Here is a 20,302-nt window from a genome sequence, read left to right on the forward strand (position 1 = left end):
TGTTGTAATTAAATCTTGAACTTCTTTGTAAATTCCTGGACTATAAAAGCAACATTCTCAGGTTTTAACCACCAAAAGGTGGATGCTTGCTTTGTTTTATTAAATACAATTTCATCAATTGAATTTGTCATCACCTCAGTTGAATCTTTATTATCATAGTCGTAATCATAGTTATCACTATTGTTATCATCTTTATTATGTGAAGCATGAAAGTATTTCATCGGCATTGGATATTTTTCAAGTAACTGTTTTCCATCATCAATATAGTAATCTTCTTTGCTGCGTTTTTTTCCATCTGTATCATTATTTTGTATAATTGACATTAAAGCAATACGATTTTCAAATTTATTAGACTTAAAATTTCTTAGGTGTAAAAATGTGCAAGGAATCTGTATTTCTGTTAATGCAATGGCCCAACGACCATGTAAACGAATTTCATGTGGTAGTTGAGTGGTAAAGTGAGTTGTAGTATTCTTTGGAAAATATTTCATACTACTGTTACTTGGTAACACTTAATAAAAATAGATCGGAATCCATTATAAATTTTTTAAATCAGACTCTGGAAGCCAAGAATTAAATTTATTAGGATAACCTTTCCACTTGACAAGTACTTGCTTGTTTCTACCTGTACCTTTTCTACGAATTACTTTTTCAACAATAAACTCACTCAGTATCAGTCAGAAGATTTTCTCTTTTTACAATTAATAATTCTCGTTTATAAAACAATCCCTCTATAAGCTCATTTGATAAATCTTTTTATTCGTAAACAACTGGTGATACGGTGGGTATGAATAAACTTCAACCCAAAAGTGCTTGCGTATCAAAATTTCTTCCTGATTTCTTTTCTAGGATGTCTCCTGATAACTTTGAGCCCAAAAAAGAAAAACTCGCTTGGACCCTTTTTAAAAAAACTCATTTTTTCGATAGTTTGAAAATATCACTAATCATATTTTTTAAGAAAATGGATAATAGTAAGGTTATTAAAGTTTTAAATCATTTCTATCAACATAAATAAAAAGTCCCTAGGTGCTGAATTCCTTGCAACAAATAAAATCCACAAAAAAACCTGAAAAACCGTGTAAAATTTGTTAAAAAGGCAGTTTTTTGAAAATTACTCTCTTCCATTGCATTTTTACCAGTTAAAGACCTATACGTAAATTAAAGCTTATAAAATTTTCTGTAAATTAAAAAAAATTGTTCGAATTATCTTTAAAACTGTTGGAGTTATGACCTGCAGAGTGCGAAAAATTTCCAAACAAAAAATAATAATTTCAGATTTTGTGAAATAACTAGTTTCCAGCAAATCTAAAAATACTTCTACTTTGAAACAATAAAAGTTGACATAATTTTGAGGAAATCAACAAAAAAATAGCCTTCCAGCTTAATTAGAACCGAAGTTATGACTGTCTGAAAAGTAGTCTTTTTCTTTTTACTTCTCTAACAATTTAACATTCTTGCTATTGCGATTTTATATTCATTGATAATTGGCAGTCAAAAATATAAAAAAAGGAGATCGATATAATTTTAAAATAGGAATCTTGTTACATACATATTTGTCATTTTTATAATAATATAAAAAATAGTGATGTCGAAAAATCACGCAAAAACCCATAATTAAGATAGGCAACAAATTTGCTTGTTGTGTTTTGGTAAAACAAAGAAAATGTATCCGGTGATTAGAGAAGATAAACTGGAAATTAAGATAAAAAAATTTATCGAATACGATCACGATGACATTAGGTTACCTTCTGTTGTATGCTCTGGCTGCCAAAGAGATTTATATAGAATTTCACAAGATGATGTTGACAACAAAAGCGTTATATTACCAAATTTTTCTAACATGAAACTCATGAAGGAAACGAGATCAACGAGTTGCACTGTGTGTAAGTGTTATATTAGCAAGAACTCCAAAGTCAGGAAATTTCACGAAAGTTGTTTTACCAGAGCGAAAGAGAATTCTGTCCGACTTTTTGAATAAACAAATCTTAGATCAGTGAACAACTAATAATAATAATAATAATATAAATAGTAATAATAATACTAATAATAACCCTAAGAGTAAGAAAAGTTTTATACTTAGTTTATTTTGTATTAATCTTGTGAAGAACAAGAAATTACAACTAAACTCTCATTGACGCAGCCTCGAGGTGGTCAGCAGCTTCAAGTCACTAACGGCCAAAGTGCAGATAGAAATTCATTGAAGCAGTCACTTCTTACAGCAGAAGACTTTTTGAAAATTCAAAATAATTTCAATTTAAGTCAGAATAAAGTAATTGGGATCGCTGCTGCTATTCGTATTGCTACAAAAAATAGAAAGATTATTGAACCTGGTCTAAAGAAAAGCTTATCGGTTAAAAGTCATATCAGCGATCAGTATTTTGATTGTGGAACATTTAAATTTTCCAGAGTCAATTCTAATAAAGTATCAGAAGAAGAGAAAACGATTGCCTATTGCTCTAATTTGGAGGGTTTTATCGAGCACATTAAAGAAATGCGTCAGCTATCAGAATGTCACTTAAAATTTGGAATTGATGTAGGTGGAGGTTTTCTGAAAGTATGTCTGTCTATCCAGTCCACTGTAAAACAGAAAGAACTGAGTGGTTGTCGTCAACGATATAATGACGGTATTTCTGCTAAACGGTTTAAGGATTCTGGAGTTAAGAAGTTGCTTATATTAGCTCTAGCAGAGTGTACTCAGGAAAATTATCAAAATGTATTGCTGTTGTGGTCTACAATTAAAATTAATAACTTCCAAGGGAGTATCGCTACTGACTTAAAACTCGCAAATATTTTGGTAGGTGTAATGGCACATGGCAGTTTATATCCATGCACCTGGTGTTATTCGATGAAAGGAAAACTTGATGAACGTGGAGTTTATAAAACTTTAGGCAATACTATGCAAAATTACAAACTATGGTGTGAAGCAGGATTCGAAAGCATATGTAGCTTATTATTCACCCGTCGAATTTAGCGGGTAATAAAGTGCACTTTATTTCCCTAGGGAAATAAAATCACATAATAACCCGCTGCATACACAGTTGGCATCACTGTAATCTGCTATATTTCACCTCTGGACACACAGATCTGGCATTGAGAACGATAATGCTGCCAATGTTTCCTCAATCCCTCACTGTCCTTTTGTTTCCCTCTCAAAATGGTGACATAGAAATCAAAGTTATTTAGAGTAAACACGCACTTGAAGTGAAAATAAAAAGATCTTTAGTAAAAATGACTGGAGATGGTAGTGATGCAATGGAACAATTCCTCAATTCTATGCCGCCTGAACTACAAAAAGCAGCCGAAGAAGCAACAAAAAATTTAGTGCCACAGAAATCGAAACAAAATTATCTAATCTCGTACAATGCTTTTAATCAGTGGAAAAAATCAAAAAATGTTCAATCTTCATCAGAAACAGTGTTAATGGCATATTTTAACGAACTTTCGAAAAAATATTCTTCATCTAGTTTGTGGTCTTTTTACTCTATGCTGAAAAGTATGATTTCTCAACATGAAAAAGTTAATATAAAGGACTATAATCAATTGATTTAAAAAAACAAGTGAATGTAAATTATTCTATTTACACTAATCAATTTACAAATATATAAAATTTAAACTATTTACATTTATTTACAGGTTGTTTTTATTTTTGGAATTTGTGGCGCCTATTGAAGAGACAAAATTGTCAAAATTAGATTTCAAGATGTAACAACGCAAGGTTATTTACTGATGGTGACACTGCCGGACACAAAAACAAACCAACCTCGATTTTTCACTATTGGCTTAGAATTTAACGAAATTATTAAAAAATACCAGACTTTGCGTCCCAAAAATGCAAGTGGTGACAGGTTTTTTATGAACTATCAACGGGGAAAATGTACAAACCAAGTTATTGGAAAAAACAAAATCGCTGGTTTTCCGAAAGAAATTGCTAATTTTTTACAATTACTAAATCCTGAATTATACACAGGTCATAGTTTTCGGCGATCATCGACGACTATACTTGCTGATTCCGGGGCTACGATAACAACACTCAAACGCCTCGGAGGCTGGAAATCAGCCTCCGTAGCCGAGGGATACATAGAGAACTCATTACAAAATAAAGCAAAAATTGGAAACGTAATTGTATCTGCAATAAATTTGCCCGTCGATACGTCTCATAATGAATCAACATCAATTCCTCCAAAGTTACAAAAATTAAATGCCATTGATTTAAATGCACCGTCATTCAATGAGAATATTGTTGCTGATAAGAAAACGTTCAGCTTCGAAAACTGAAATGTTACCATTAATTTAAAAGAAAATTAGTACTGTAATAGAGTCCTGACTTTGAAGTTTTTTAAAAAATAAAATTATTTAAATATAAATAAAAAACAAAATTTCGTTTATTCATAATACATACATAAAAAATTTCATTTATTCATATATTACGCTTATAATTTAGAATATTTTTTACATACACTACAAAATTATTAGATACTATTGTACATAATTAAAACTTTTGAGTTGGTGTTTTTGCAGTCGGGGGGCTTCGCCCCCCAACCCCCTGATCGGGGCTCCGCCCCTGGACCCTGGGGGGACCCCCGCGCAGCTAACTCCTTTGTATTTAGATACTACTAATTTATAATTAATAACTCGACCACTCTGAATGTCTTTTTGTAATATTCTGTTATACTGCTTTAAAATGCCTTCGTTACATAAAATATCGTGTGTAAGACGGGAGATATCACTTTATTCTCTCGTGTGATGTTCGCAACACTCGATGAATAAAGTGGCGCATATCCCTCTTGTAACACAATATACTATTCTTCTAGTAGTTTCATATTAATATTTTATTTATATATTTATTTTAAAAACAGAGACAACCATTTAGTACTATTATCACTTTCCTCTCTCTTTGCATGATGAGTATCCTGTTTTGATCTGTCTATACGATTCGTACTTCTACTTTGATGTTTGTGTTCACTCTCGCTACTATTACTTTCGTCATCTGTCATTAAATCTATCAAAGATTTTTTCTCATTGACTGGTTTATTTTTTAAATTGAAAGATGATGTAATATTTATATCACTAAGAAAACTAACAAACTGACCACGTCCTGATGGGTTTACAGTTTTTCTATATCTTAAAGCATCATTAATAAGATCAATTATTTTTGAATTTTCTACTGGTTTTCCATCTATAATAACTTTACCACGCAAGTCCCATTTTATGCGTTTACGTATTCTAGGTCTACGGATACTTTTTAATAAAGATTTGGCTCTTAATTTAATAGTTTTTAGTACAGCACCAAGTATTTCTTCATTACTCATTATTTTATCTTCATTAAAATTATCATTACCATCATCTTCCTCATTTTCATTAGTATCAATTTCTTCATTATTGATATTATTTAATATTTTTTAGAACTGAACGGTTTGCGTTTTAAATTAACAAAGAATAAATATTTTTGTAAAGTTTGTTGATACATTTTCCATTTTTCTCATTCATCTATTAAAACTAACGAATGTAATATTTTACTCATTTCGCTGTCAAGGCGGCTCATAATATTTCCAGGTGTTTTTATTGTGTCATTTCCAATTTCATTATTATTATTAAAATTTTTTTTGTTTCCATTATTTAATTGTAAAAAGTTAGACTGTTGTTGTTGTTGTTGTTCTAGTATTTTATGAACTTGTTCGCTGCGAATTAAAACCATTTTCTTTGCATGTTCCATATTAGAATTCCATGAAAAAACACAAATGAGAGGTGAGATTAAATTAATTAATTTTATTATTCGTAAACTAACAGCTGAAACCAATTAATTAAACCCGAAAACTGAAAAAAATCACAAAACTTTACATTAAACAAAAACGCTTAGTACTTTGAAGGTATAATGTGGATTTTTTTCATATTTTATGTAGTTTTAAGGAAAACAATCAAGAGAGTCACTTAAACAAAATTTTTTAAAAATTTTGTATCACAGTGTAATTTGTTTATAAACTCAGCTACGAAAAAGTTAAATCGCCTGTCATTCTCAAAAATACTTAACACACGTTACAAAGGTTTGATTACCCTTACGAAAATTTATAATAAGAAATTTCTAATTGGCCTATCATTGATTTTCTATCGTATTATTTTTACCATTTTTTCGCGAAGATAGAAAAATGATAGAAAAAATTATAGTAAAGTGATAGGGAAAACGATTTAGAAGAAATTTTGATTTTAAAAGACTTGATTTAAATGAAGATCAAACGCACCGTGATTCAATTCATCAGACATGCAGCATATAGTCAATACAATACTATTCATTAATATGGTTATATAAGTGCAGAAAAACTTACACGTCAAACATACTTCTGTGAAATGCACACTGTTTGGAACAAGCATTAAATTTCCAATCCCATCAGGCTGCGCTTGTTCTCTAGTAAGATAACAACTACTGTCTTCATATTCAGGTGTTCCACTAAAAGACGCTATTCTACTTCCTGGTTGAAAATCAAAACTTGTACAAGCACGAACTAAATTGTTTATTGCTGTTCTATCCCTTAAACAAAGTTCTTGACACTTTTCAAATACTCTAAATGGAGGTGAAGGATCTCGAACCTGAAATAAAAGTTTAATTATGTTGTTTCGACTGTTAAGAGGATCTAATATGTTAGACACATTTTTCAAAAATTCAACTATTTGGTTTAAAACTTGTTTCCCGGAGAGATTTTGGGATTTCTGATTGTGAATCTGAAGTCAGTTTTGAAAAATTTGTAATGACTTTCCCATTTTGAAGTCGCTTAATCCAAATATGGAGCCGACAGTATACCATGTGGACAATTTTTCACTCTTTTTTGACTCCCCAGTGCTGTTGAGGGCATGAGTGAACATTTTTTAAAAGTGTATATTTAAAAAAATAATATATTTTATTTATGAACTTTTTCTAAAGTAGAAATTACTGGAAATTGAGGATTTAACCGTCTAAAATTATTTTTAGAATATTCTGCACATATTCAGTGTTTTAATTTTTAAACAAATTAATTTTTCTTTTAAAAAATTATAAGAAATTAATATTTGACTAACTTAAAAATTCAAAAAATTTACTTGAAACATGTTATATTCAGGTTTTTCGGGTCGCTGATAACGAATTCGGTGGCAGATATTAAAAATTCAAAATGGCGGATCTATATGGCGGACGACTTTTTGAAAATCAAATGCAATTCGGTTAAAACTTCTTACTTGGGGGTTTTCTGTGTCGCTGATTACAAATCCGTTGTCCGCTTTTTAAAATTCAAAATGGCAGATCCAATATGGCGGATGACTTTGATACCAGTCACAAGGGTAAAAGGCTCAAAGGAGGGTAAAAACGTAAAACAAATTACCAAAATTACGTTTGTGCAGGCGCGAAAGAGTTTGTGTTGTATTCGAGTAAGAGAGAGAGTGACGTCACATGAAGTGCTCTCTTTCTCTCTCTCTCTCTGTCGCATGGAGTGAAACAAGAGCGAGTGTGATGACGTCACCGGGTGGTTCCGGCATCCGTACCATAACCGACTCGCTGAGAGTGACTCCCGGTATCGGTGTAGGTGGGCCGTAAACGCTTTGCGGCTCTTCACGTAACGTAAACGCTCGATAAGAGAGACTCCCCGTACGTTTACGTTAGTGAGGCGGCACCTGGTGGTCACGTCACGTGATGACGACGATGAGAAGCGTAGTTTCCGTATTTACGGATTGTCTGGCGAATATTGCTGGAGGGTTACCCGTAGCCTAACGACTCGCTAAGAGTGACTCCCCGTATCGTTAGGCGGGTTTGCGTGCTCTTTGTGTCCGTACCTTAACCGACTCGCTGAGAGTGACTCCCGGTATCGGTGTAGGTACGACAGAGGCTCTCCACGTAACGTAAACGCCCGTAGAGAGTGACTCCCCGTACGATTTACGTTAGTGAGAGTGCAGGGTTTACCCGTAGCCTAACGACTCGCTAAGAGTGACTCCCCGTATCGTTAGGCGGGTTTATGTGTTCTCTGGGCCCGTACCGTAATCCGACTCGTAAAGAGTGACTCCTCGTATCAGATAGGTGGGCCAGAGACCCTGCACGTAACGTAAACGCCCGTAGAGAGAGACTCCCCGTACGATTTACGTTAGTGAGAGTGTGAAAGAGGGTTGGGGTCTGAAAATAGAAATTGATTAGTCGGCCTACGGTAGTAGGGTGAAAGAAAAGTAGAAAAGTTCAGTTGAAGAACCTTTATTTGAAAGTACGCAAGAGACCTACACGCCGTTAGGCGGCAAATCTCTGCTGGCTGGTGTTCTAACACTCAGACCTTATATACACTTAGCAAGTCATCTCGACTGCGAGTGAAATAATAACTACATATTTACTACAGAACAGCGCTCGTAGCGTTAAACAATAAGAACTAAATTGAAAACTTAAATGTAATACACACACACACACACACATATATATATATATATATATATATATATATATATATATATATATATATATATATATCTAACATTATAAATTATAAATAAATTATAAATTATTATAACAATAATATTTATAATTAACAATCAATAAAATTACAATTATTATAATAACAACAATTGTAATTATTAATTAGTTAATCACAATTTATTACAATATAATAATCATTTATAATAAATTATAAGTTATAATTAATATGTATAGATTAAAAAATATTAAACGTCGAACATAACCTTTTTTATAAACAAATTAACTGAAAACTCCGCTCGGAAAAGTATCCGGCGAGCAGGAGGTTTAAAGAAGTGACGCGTTGACAGCAAAGGGCCTGACGCGTGGAGAGTGGGAGAGAAAAGCGGGAAATAGGAGAGAGGCGTGGCGTGGAGTTTGGTTGGAAAGCGTAGCAGACCCGTTACCAATGACTCGGCCGAGGACAAAAATTCATGAAGAATGATCAATTTTGATTTTCTTCATGAATTCTAGTCACCCCTATCAGTGACATGTATCAACTTTTTGAAAATCAAATGCAATTCGGTTAAAACTTCTTACTCGGGGGTTTTCTGAGTCGCTGATTTCGAATCTGATGTAAGTTTTTCAAAATTTAAAATGTCGGATCCAATATGGCGGACAGGAAAATTAAAAATCAATTCAATTTACTAATATCAGATTCGTAATCAGCGACCTTGAAAATCCCTGAATCACTAGTTTCAATCAAAACCATCAAATTTAAAAAATTTATCCGCCAAATTAGTTCCGCCATTTTGAATTTTGAGAATATAACATCAGATCCCAAGAAGCACGTAATATATCCTCAATATCAAGGTAATATTACACGTAAGATTCGTAATATAACGCTGTAATATTACAGTAATCTTAAAATGTCCGCCTCAAGGTAATATTACCGGGAATATTACTGTAATATTAACGGTAATATTACAGTAATATTACAGTAATATTAAAGACTGATTTGAGTTATTCATAAAGCATAAAAAACGTAAATATATTATAAGTCAATTTGGCTTGTTGGTAAAACTCTGGAATCGTGTGCTTTGAGTTCGGGGTTCGATTCCCTGGATGGGTAGATTTTTTTCGTAAAGAAATGTTCCCATAATATTACTGTAATATTCTCTTGTAATATTACCTTAATATCACGGTATAATATTACTGCAATATTACTATAATATTACCTTAATATTAGCGCGTAATATTACAGTAACATTACCGGTAATATTACCTTGAGGCGGACATTTTAAGATAACTGTAAGATTACTGTAATATTACAACGTTATATTACGAATCTTACATGGAATATTACCTTGATATTGAGGTTATGTTACGTGCTTCTTGGGATTTGTAATCAGCGATCCCAAAAACCCCCGAGTAACAATTTTCAAGCGATACCGAACGATTTTTTTAAAATTCTTCTGTCATATGGAATTGGACATTTTGAATTTTAAAAAGCAGATACCAGATTCGTACTCAGCGACCCAAAAACCCCGAGTAACAAGTTTCAAGCGAATAGCATTTGATTTTCAAAAATTCGTCTGCCATATTAGATCCGCCATTTTGAATTTTAAGAAATGGACACCGGATTCGTAGTCAGCGACCCCGAAAACCCCCGTGTAACAAGGTTCAAGCGAATTGCATTTGATTTTTTAAAAGTCGTCCGCCATATTGGATCAGCCATTTTGAATTTTAGAAAACAGACAACGGATTTCTTATAAGCGACCCAGAAAACCCCCGAGTAAGAAGTTTTAACCGAATTGCATTTGATTTTTAAAAAGTCTTTCGCCATATTGGATCCGCCATTTTGAAATTTTAAAATCTGATACCGAATTCGTAATCAGCGACCTTAAAAATGTAAAAATAATAATATTTGACTAAAGAATGGTATTGCGATTATTAGTTCGTACCTTAAAGGGTTAAAACATAACATAGAACCACAAAGGGAAATTGAGGTGGACATGTTTTAAGGGTAGGTGACCTTTATGTTTTTGAGGTCGCTGATTACGATGCCGGTATCCGTATTATCGCATGACGTCAGCCTCAAGGTCAACACAACGACAAATACCTTAATTTGAAGTATTTAATTTTTTTGATACCGGATTCAGAAAGAGCAGAAAATTTTGCGTCCAGATACGTTTTGATCTTTTTTTTACACTTACATTTTAAGATCATATCAAGGTCATCTAGAGGTCAAATTCTTCTTTTAATTTCTCGGCCGGGATTTCAGCTTGGAATTGGTCTTAGAACAGTTGCTTATATTTTTGGGATCGCTGATTACGATGTCGACGTCCGTGTGACGTCATCAGGTCAGCATCAAGGTCAACACAAAATCAAACACCATAATTTAAAATATTTAATCAGCGACCCCAAAAACATAAGAAGCAATTGTTCTAAGACCAAGTCTAGGCTAAAATTCCGGCCCAGAGATTAAAAGAAGAATTTTACCTCTAGATGACCTTGAAATGTTAGTTTAAAAAAAGGTCAAAACGTACCCGTACATAAAATTTTCCTCTCTTTCTGAATCCGGGGTCAATAAAATTAAATATTTCAAATTAGGGTGTTTGACCTTGAGTGATGCTGACCTGATAACGTCACACGGACACCGGCATCGTAATCAGCGACCCCAAAACATAACAAGCAACTGTTCTAAGACCAATTCCAGGGTAAAATTCCGGCCCAGAGATTAAAAGAAGAATTTTACCTCTTGATGACCCAAAAACATAAAAAGTGACTTCTAGGACCAATTCCAGGTTAAAATTTCGGCCGAGAGATTAAAAGAAGAATTTAACCTCTAGATGGCCTTGAAATAACTTTGAAATGTTAGTTTAAAAAAGACCAAATCGTATCTGGACGTAAAATTTTCCGCTCTTTCTGTATCTGGTGTCAAAAAAATTTCAAATTTCAAATTAGGGTGTTTGTTCTTCATTTTTGCAAAAAATCCCATGCCTCGTTGCTCATTTTTTCCAAAATTTTTTGACAACTCAGTACGTGTTTGATAGTTTCTTTCCTATTTTCACGATACGCAACAATATGGGCATCGAAGTGGCAATTTGTTAACCGTTCGCCATCAGTATTAACTTAAAATCGGCAACAAACTTGAAAGGAATGTTATTCAGTTTATTCAGCTGAAACAATAATTCCAGATTCCCATATGTCTCCTTGATTTTCGGAACTAAACACAGAAGTATTAGACGATTATCACTCGTCAACTTTTCTTTTCTTCTACTTTCAGCGTCTCTAGAATGGCGGCTTCGTTTCTCTGGAGATGATTCTGGATCAACATTTTCTTTCATTTCGTCAGCAGTCACATTTTCTTTTTCCAAATTATAATTCTGTGGAATTAGAGTTAAACACATTTTAAAGAAGCCCTGTCCACCATCTGCAAGTACTTTAATGTGAAAATTTGGGTAGAATGCAATTTTCATTGCAGGTCCAGACATATTAGTGAGCTGAAGATTAACATTATTCTTTTTATTTGGATTTTCTGCTTTATTGGTTTGATCTCGTAACAAACTGCATATAATGCGTTCTTGTTCTTTTTCAAGAAGTTGGTGGACTAAAACCACATTTTCACAAACAGCTTTACGTTTAGCAAGACAGGGATGTTTTATGCCACGGACAATTTCTTGTAAACAATTATTGCACCTTGTAGAGGAATCAACAGACTTTTTTCCGTCTAAAAAAATTTTGTTTGGTTATAGAATATTTAAATATTTCTTAAAATTTTTAGAAAAACGGTAAGTAAAACATTCTGTAAAATATGCTTACGCAATACTCTAAGAGAGTCTTGTTCATAAATTGAGTTCAAAGAAATATCGTTTTTCGTCGTTGTACAGACAATATTTTCAAACTTTCTTATGTTACCGGCACCTTTTTTCGGGTTGATGTGACCTTTATATCTAGCCTTTGTACAGATATCAGAACATTGAATGCTATCACTTTGCCGAGTATTTTTTGGCAATTCTATATTTAAATAATTTGGCATTACAGGTATTGGTCATTTAAATACGCCCTTTTCGTGCTCATCAAGAGTTAAACTGCAAGAAACGCAAATACTCAAAGGAAACTTGGAATTTTGTATATCAAATTTTTCGCTTAAAAATTTCTAACTCAAATCTTCATATTTTTTTATTATAAAAAACGATTCTAACCTTTTTCCTTTGAGAAAGATTTTTTTTCCACACGGAGCACAAACTTTTTGGCGATTTTCTTCATGCGTCTGTGACATTATTTATCAATATTACCTAGTTATTCAAATTTTTAATCAATCTATGACATTGTTTCCACATGAAAACAAACATGCTATGAATTATTTATGACACATAAAGTTGCATGATAAATTACAAACTGAAGTTACACTTTTGTAAAAAATGAAAATCTACATTAGTATATCGAAAACTAATTTTGCGATATTTACACATTTGGGACTGATTTCACGATATCTCGCTTAAACGATCAGCTAGGATTTCGAATCAAACGGATTTGTAATGTCCAAATATACCTTGAAACATCCCCGCTTGCCGATTTTGTCGTCATTTTTGGTCTGAACTTTCCAGCTTCCAGATCACCGTGACCATTTTTCTTCTTCCTTCGCTCCTAATTTGTTTATCTTCAGATTTTCTTTTTATTATTCTTGTACTGCTGTCTCTCCCACATTCTGCTATACCTTTTTTTCAGATTCTGGCATTAAAATCTCCTGTGATAATTATTTTTTCGATTTTTTGTTCAACATTCTTTATTTCATTGTCAAGTTTATGTAGATATGTTTCTAAATTTTTACTGTCATTATTATATGCACTTATTATTGCATATTCTTCTTTTGATTCACTTTCTTTTATTTTTAAAGTCAAGTCGTACTCCCATTCATTTATTTTCCATTCGCATTTTAATTTCTTTTTAATGTCGATTAAATGTTCTGAAAATGCTCTTCCTTTTCTTTTTCCGTTGCTGCCTTTCCGTTTACATTAAATAATTTAAATACAAAATGAAATTAAAAAAAATTTTAAGTAAACTTTTAAATGTGTACTTTATAAACCTATGCATTAGATGCATTAAAAAATAATTTCGTTTCTTTAATGTGTGCTCTTGTCGTCAGTTCGAAGCTTTTTTGAATTATCCTTAAAAATATTATCTAGAAGAGATGATGTCCTCTTCTCTACTTTTTTCTCCAAACCTATAGTTTTTTTCTTACAAAGTTCCTCTGACCTTAATGTAATTGCTTTGACACCATCCAGCATACCGTTAGCAACCTTGGCTTCTACTAGGTTATTGTTTTTCAGAGCTTCTTTCATCTTTCGGTTGGCTTTGTCAATTAGCTTATCAGAAGCATGGCGTTCATCATCTTCAGTTTTCTTGGTCTCTTTAAGATCTTTCTTTAATTCTTCTAATTTCTTTTTGTTTTCAATTTGTTTTTTTTCAGCTATTCTCTGCTTCTCTAAGTCCTTTTCTTGTTGTTTTCTTTTTCTTATTTTTCTTGTTCCATTCGTTTTTTCTTTAAATATTCGTCATGCTTACTGTAGGCATTTTGTGCAGGAATATTTAATGATTTTTAAATTGGTACTAATTCTGGCCGACCATTATAAACTTGAAGACCATCCCAAATGTTTAATCTCGCATTTAGTGTTTTTTCTGTCATAGCACCTCTATCAGCTGGTAGTTGATTCCTTTAAATTGAAAAACGACGTTCAACATCCGAATTACCATGAGCGAACAATAATACAGCTTTCACAACCTTTGTAATTAGTGGATATTTTAGTTCGTTATAAACATTTTTAATTTCAAAAATCTGGTTCCAAAAATGATCAATTCTGATATTCAAATTATAAGATAAAAGATCTTCCAGCTGTAAAAGTTTCCAATCGTCAGTGAGTGAATTCGTGTCAATGTTCAAGTCTAAGTTAAGAAATTTGTAAACAATTTGAATACTTCTTAAGCTTCTTCTTTCTGTTATTTCTTTAGGCTGTAAACATCTCAAGTGCTTAGCATCGCTTCCTTTGGCCAAAATTGAATTTTGAAGTAGATTACTCGCTGCTTTTAGGTAATGTTCAAGTGCTTGATGTTTTTATTACCCCATATATATATATATGTGTTAATTGATAAATACTTATATTTATATAGGTATATATTTATAAAAGCATACATTGTACTCGCGAAGAGTACGCTCCATGACCGAAGTTTCCAACCAAAATAATAGTTCCCCTAGCACCTTAAAAATCAATTATTAAAAATAAATTTTTTTTAATTACTATCTTGTAGGAAATTTTCTGGCGCATCTTTTTTCTTTTCATAAATTTTTTTGGATTTGTAGCAGTTTTTGAGAAAAAAGCAAAAAAGTAAATTTTTCTTAAAATCACTTTTAATCAAAATTTTTATTTTCATTCGTTCTAAAATGTAAAGTTCTGAATATTTTTGCATACAATTTACAAGACTTATAGTTTAAACTATCCTTTGAGTGATCCTTAATAATAATTCTTCATTTTTAATTTTAAAAAAATTATTGATTTTTTTGTTGCTCAGTGTTACAATAGGGCTTTATATTTTTCAAACGCTTCGTTTATCTAGGAAATTTTCTCTTAGAATAATCTTCCTCTGAATAAAATGTTTATTGATGATAAAAAAAGTTTTATTAAAATAAAACTTTACGAAAATCTTTATTGTGTATCAATAAACATTTTATTCAGAGGAAGTTTGATCTCAGAGAAAATTCCCTACATAAACGAAGTGTTTGAAAAATATAAAGCCCTATTGTAACGCTGAGCAACAAAAAAATTAATAATTTTTTTTAAATTAAAAATGAAGAATTATTATTAATGATCATTCAAAGAATAGTTTAAACTATAAATCCTGTAAATTGTATGCAAAAATATTTAGAACTTTTCATTTTAGAACAAATTAAAATGAAAATTTTGATTAAAAGTGATTTTAAGAAAAATTTACTTTTTTGCTTTTTTCTCAAAAACTGCTACAAATACAAAAAAATTTATGAAAAGAAAAAATATGCGCCAAGAAATATGCACACAGTTTTCTTGAAAGTATCAAATTGAGACCAAAATAGCATCAAATCGTTGCAACGTTTTAGTGCACCAAAGTTATATCAAAATGAAAGGGTTTTGTAAATCATTTTTAGAAATGATACACGAAGCGGTCTCATTTTTTGATGCAAAAAATTTAATCAACTTATATTAATCATGGCCGAAATATATCGACTGAAAAATAAACGATTCATTTTCAGTTATTTTCGTAATAGTGTAATTGCGGAGACTATTTTACTATTTAGTTTGAAAATGAAAATAACAGAAAATCAAAGACAATGTGCAATTCGATAATTAAATAGTGACAGCTTATAAACATAACCTAAAATGCATGGAAAATAATTTGTCAATAAAATCAATATAGCCGAGCTTTTTAGAAGGTAGGTGGCAACACTCATCTTTTTTCTTTCTTTTAATTTTATCTGAATCGTTTTTATAAAAAGCAAAAGTTTTACTTGCTAAACGGAAATATTGGTCAAAATTATCAAAAAAGGTAATATTTTAATCAATAATATTGGTATAAATAAGATATTAATTATTTTCAACAATATTTTTAATAAAATATTTAATTATTTTTTTACAATATTTTTAATAAAAAAATTAATTTCTTCACAAATATTTTTGATCAAATAATAAATATTTTTCACCAATTTTTCCGTTCGAAATTAATATTTTTCACCTTTTCTTTGATAAAAAAATTAAAATTTTTACCAATATTTTTGATTAAAAAATTATTTTATTTCACTAATATTTTTGATTAAAAAAAATTTTTTATGAAAATTTCCTTTAAAAACCCGTATGGATCGCCCTCATGCCATGAGGGGCGCATATGGATGATCCATAGGGCCCCTCATGGAAACGACATGCTCATCGATGAGGGCGCCCTTATGGGCCCTCACGTTTGCCCTCATCTTGCCCTCAAGTTTGCCATAATGTTTTTTAATCAATAATATTAATAATAAAAGTTAATTAATAATAAATAAGCTTAAGTTATGAATAAATAACATATTTATTTAATAATTATTCAATTTTAAATTAAATTCTTACTCAAATTGAATTTATTAATTAACGTTCTAATTAATTAACTGTCGGATATAATTAAAAGTAATAATAAATTAATTAATTAAAAAATTAAAAAATATGTAATTTATGCATACTATTAACGGATATTTTCATTTTTCAATTAATTCATACGTAGAATTAATGATTAAACGCAAACATGAGAAATAAATAAATCTAACGCATGGGGGGAATCGAACCTACGACCTACGGACTATGAGTCTAACGCTTTACCAACTACGCTACGCACGCTACTTCAAAACGAATGTTAACTTCTTGATGTTATTTAAACTTAAAAAATACCTAACAAAGAAAAGTGCTTAACATCATTTAATTAAAGTTAAGATATTAAATTATATTTTCCAATCAAATGCAATTTATAAAATATAATTAATTATATGCTTTATGATTATTATCATGAATCATCTTAGGTGAATTTTCAAAAAAAGTGTAAATATATTTTTATTAAAAACGCGTTTTTCGTTGTTCTGAATCATTATAAACATTAATTTTTTGGTGATAAAAAAATACTTGATTTTTGGACTTAGAAAATTTTGCTAATCGATCATGAGGGCGATCCATGCGGGACCCTACGTTGCCCCTCATGGATTCGCTATATGGATCAGCCCTCATCAGGGATGGATCAGCCGGGGGCCCTGAACTCTTGAGGGCAAGATCGTGGCTTTTTCCACACGGGAATGTATTTTTCTTTCTGTAAAGAGGAAGGAGGAAAAATCCTAATTTTTATTCGCAAAAAATCTCCATTTTTTATTAAGGGGATGAGACTAAATATTGTTAAATAAAAAAATTTAATTTTTTCTCCATTTTCAATTTTTGACGCAACGAGTAGAAATCTTGAGAGGAGTTTAAATCTTAATTTTTTTTTTGGTAAAAATCTCCGTTCTATATTTAGTAGATAGGACTAAACATTGTTAAATTAAAATGGAGATTTTTTGCCAATAAAAATTTAGATTTAATCTTCTTCTGTCTACAGAAAAAAAATTCCTCTTCGTTGTGTCAGAAATTAAAAATGGACAAAAAAAATAAAATTTTTAAATTAACGGTATTTAGTCCCATTTCATTAATAAAAAATAGAGATTTTTTGCAAATAAAAATTAGGATTTTACCTCCTCCTCTTTACAGAAAGAAGAAATACATTTTTAAAGGAAATTTTCAAGAAAAAAAATTTTTTTAATTAAAAATATTGGTGAAATAAGTTAATTTTTTAATCAAAAATATTCGTGAAATAAATTAATTTTTTCATCAAAAATATTGGTGAAAAAAATTAATTTTTTCATCAAAAATATTGGTGAAAAAAATTAATTTTTTCATCAAAGAAAAGGTGAAAAACATTAATTTTGAACGGAAACATTGGTGAAAAAATTAAATTTTTCATTAAAAATATTGTAAAAAATAATGAATTATTTTATTACCGCTTCGTGTATCATTTATAAAAATGATTTAAAAAACCCTTTCATTTTGATATAACTTTGGTGCACCAAAAGGTTGCAATAGAAAATGATACAACAACTTTACTGTGAAGTTTTTCAAGAAAAAATGACAATTTTAGGGAAAAAATGTATTTTTCCACCAAAAACGAACAAAATTTTATTTAAATGGATTCAAATTTATATATTTTAGCGTATTTTTACGTGTAGATTACAAAAAAATATAGCGAGCATGATTGGAGTTGATTATCATAGCGTTGTCAAGGAAAAACCATGAATTTTTACGAAAAATACCTAAAAATGACTAGGGTAACGGCACCAGTGAAAGAACATTTAAGGAAATGCATACTTTTATCATTTATTATTTTTGAATGCAGTTATTGAAAATTTTTTTACCAATTTTTTTTCGAGAGCTAATTAAGTCCAAATCCATTAAAACCTGTTAAAGTTATCTTCTAAACAAAAAAGGGATCCACACATACGCCCATACATACATCCGGACAATTGATCAGGATCTCATATAACATGTTTCAATATAGATAAAAATTTGTTTCCGCCACTTTGAAAAGTTTTATAAACGAAAGGACTACAAAGCTTCCTCCACGAGGAAGCAAAAATCATGAATTTTCTCCCAATAAAGAAAAAAATTTTATCTAAAGGGCTTAAAATTGATTCATTTTCACGCATTTTTGTGTATATATTATAAAAATAATTTTAAAAACATGATAAGAAATTGTTTTAATTAAGTTTTTTAAGAAAAAGAAATTTTTTTTTTTTAAATTGGACTTTTCCCATAAGTTTTTTATTCGTTTCTCTGTTCTATTTACATTTTTCTAATTTTTTTCTTTTCCTCCTATTCTTCCTTTTTTAATTCGATATTCTTTTCACATTTTTTTAAACAAAGTGTTCATTTTAATTGAAAATAATATCGGATCGAGGGTTCCGTACACGAAGCGAACTTATTTGGTATAAAAACGTATGTTTAAAAAATATAAGTTTTGTATGTCAAATAATGTAAGTGATACAAAAAGGAACAATCTTCTTAACATTTTTTTAAAAATTGTTCATTTTTGTATCACTTACATTATTTGACATACAAAACTTATATTTTTTAAACATATGTTTTTATACCAATATAAAAACCTCGATTTCAGTGCTAGTGTACCTCGAACTTGTCCGATTTTTTTTAATAATTTTTTTTTTTGAAAGTTAAAAATGTGTATTTTCACCACAAAAAATATTAAGATGCCCTTTTTTGTTATTTTCGAGATATTAATTAATTAATGTTAATGAAAAATGATATATTTTATAATCAAATAAAGTTATCGTAATTCTGATGTTACTGAATGAAAGTTGACATAATTCCGCATCCAACAAGCCCTATATGAAGTACTTTGAATAATTGGATTGTTAATAAACAATTGGCTGCAATTGCAATTGTTTATAAAAAATTCTCTAATCCAAAATAGTTCATATAGGGCTGGTGGGATGCGGAATTACGTCAGGTTTCAATTGGTAGCTTCAGGATTGCAAATAACTTTATTATTTATGAAATATTTCATTTTTTATTAACATTAATTAATTAATATCTCAAAATTACAAAAAAGAACATCGCAATATTTGTTGTGGTGAAAATACATATTTTTAACTCATAAAAAAATAAATAAATAAAAAAAAAGCCAAAAAAAATCGGACAATAATATAAGTGATACAAAAAGAAACAATTTTGTAAAATTTAAGAAAATTGTTCCTATTCGTATCACTTATATTATTTGACATACAGCACATATTTTTTAAACATTTGTTTTTATACGAAACGAGGAACAATTTTCTTAATTTTTTTCCTTTGTTCCTTTTTGTATCATTTATATTATTTGTCAAACAACACATATTTTTTAAACATTTGTTTTTATACCAAATAAGTTCACTTCGAGTACGGACGTCTCAATTTCAGTAGGAGTGTAACTCGCACTTGTCCGATTTCATTTTCCATTAAAATAAACATTTTCTTTAAAAAAAATGTGAAAAAAATATCGAATTAAAAAAGGAAGAATAGGAGGAAGAGAAAAAAATTCGAAAAAAATTAATAGAATACAGAAACGCTTAAAAAACTTATGGGAAAAGTCCATTTTTAAAAAAAAAATTTCTTTTTCTTAAAAAACTTAATTAAAACAATTTCTTATCATGTTTTTAAAATTATTTTTATAATATACACACAAAAATGCGTAAAAATGAATAAATTTTAAGTCCTTTAGATAAAATTTTCTTCGTTTTTGGGAGAAAATTCATGATTTTTTCTATTACAGGGTGTCTAA

The 20,302-nt window shown here is 30.3% G+C and overlaps 1 protein-coding gene across 3 annotated transcripts in view; it reads right to left on the reverse strand.

The window, feature by feature from the left end:
• LOC127287511 (uncharacterized) overlaps positions 1–20,302 on the reverse strand; it is a 404,468-nt gene that overhangs the window by 356,343 nt on the left and 27,823 nt on the right. For all 3 annotated transcript variants that reach the window (XM_051314503.1, XM_051314508.1, XM_051314514.1), the window contains one exon: positions 6,321–6,582. In XM_051314503.1, coding sequence (XP_051170460.1) covers positions 6,321–6,582 — 262 coding nt within the window. The remainder of the gene's footprint in view (positions 1–6,320; positions 6,583–20,302) is intronic.

The sequence above is a fragment of the Leptopilina boulardi genome, unplaced genomic scaffold (genome assembly GCF_019393585.1).
Source record: "Leptopilina boulardi isolate dan_hultmark-lab unplaced genomic scaffold, ZJU_Lbou_2.1 LbouV2_122, whole genome shotgun sequence".
NCBI lineage: Eukaryota > Metazoa > Arthropoda > Insecta > Hymenoptera > Figitidae > Leptopilina > Leptopilina boulardi.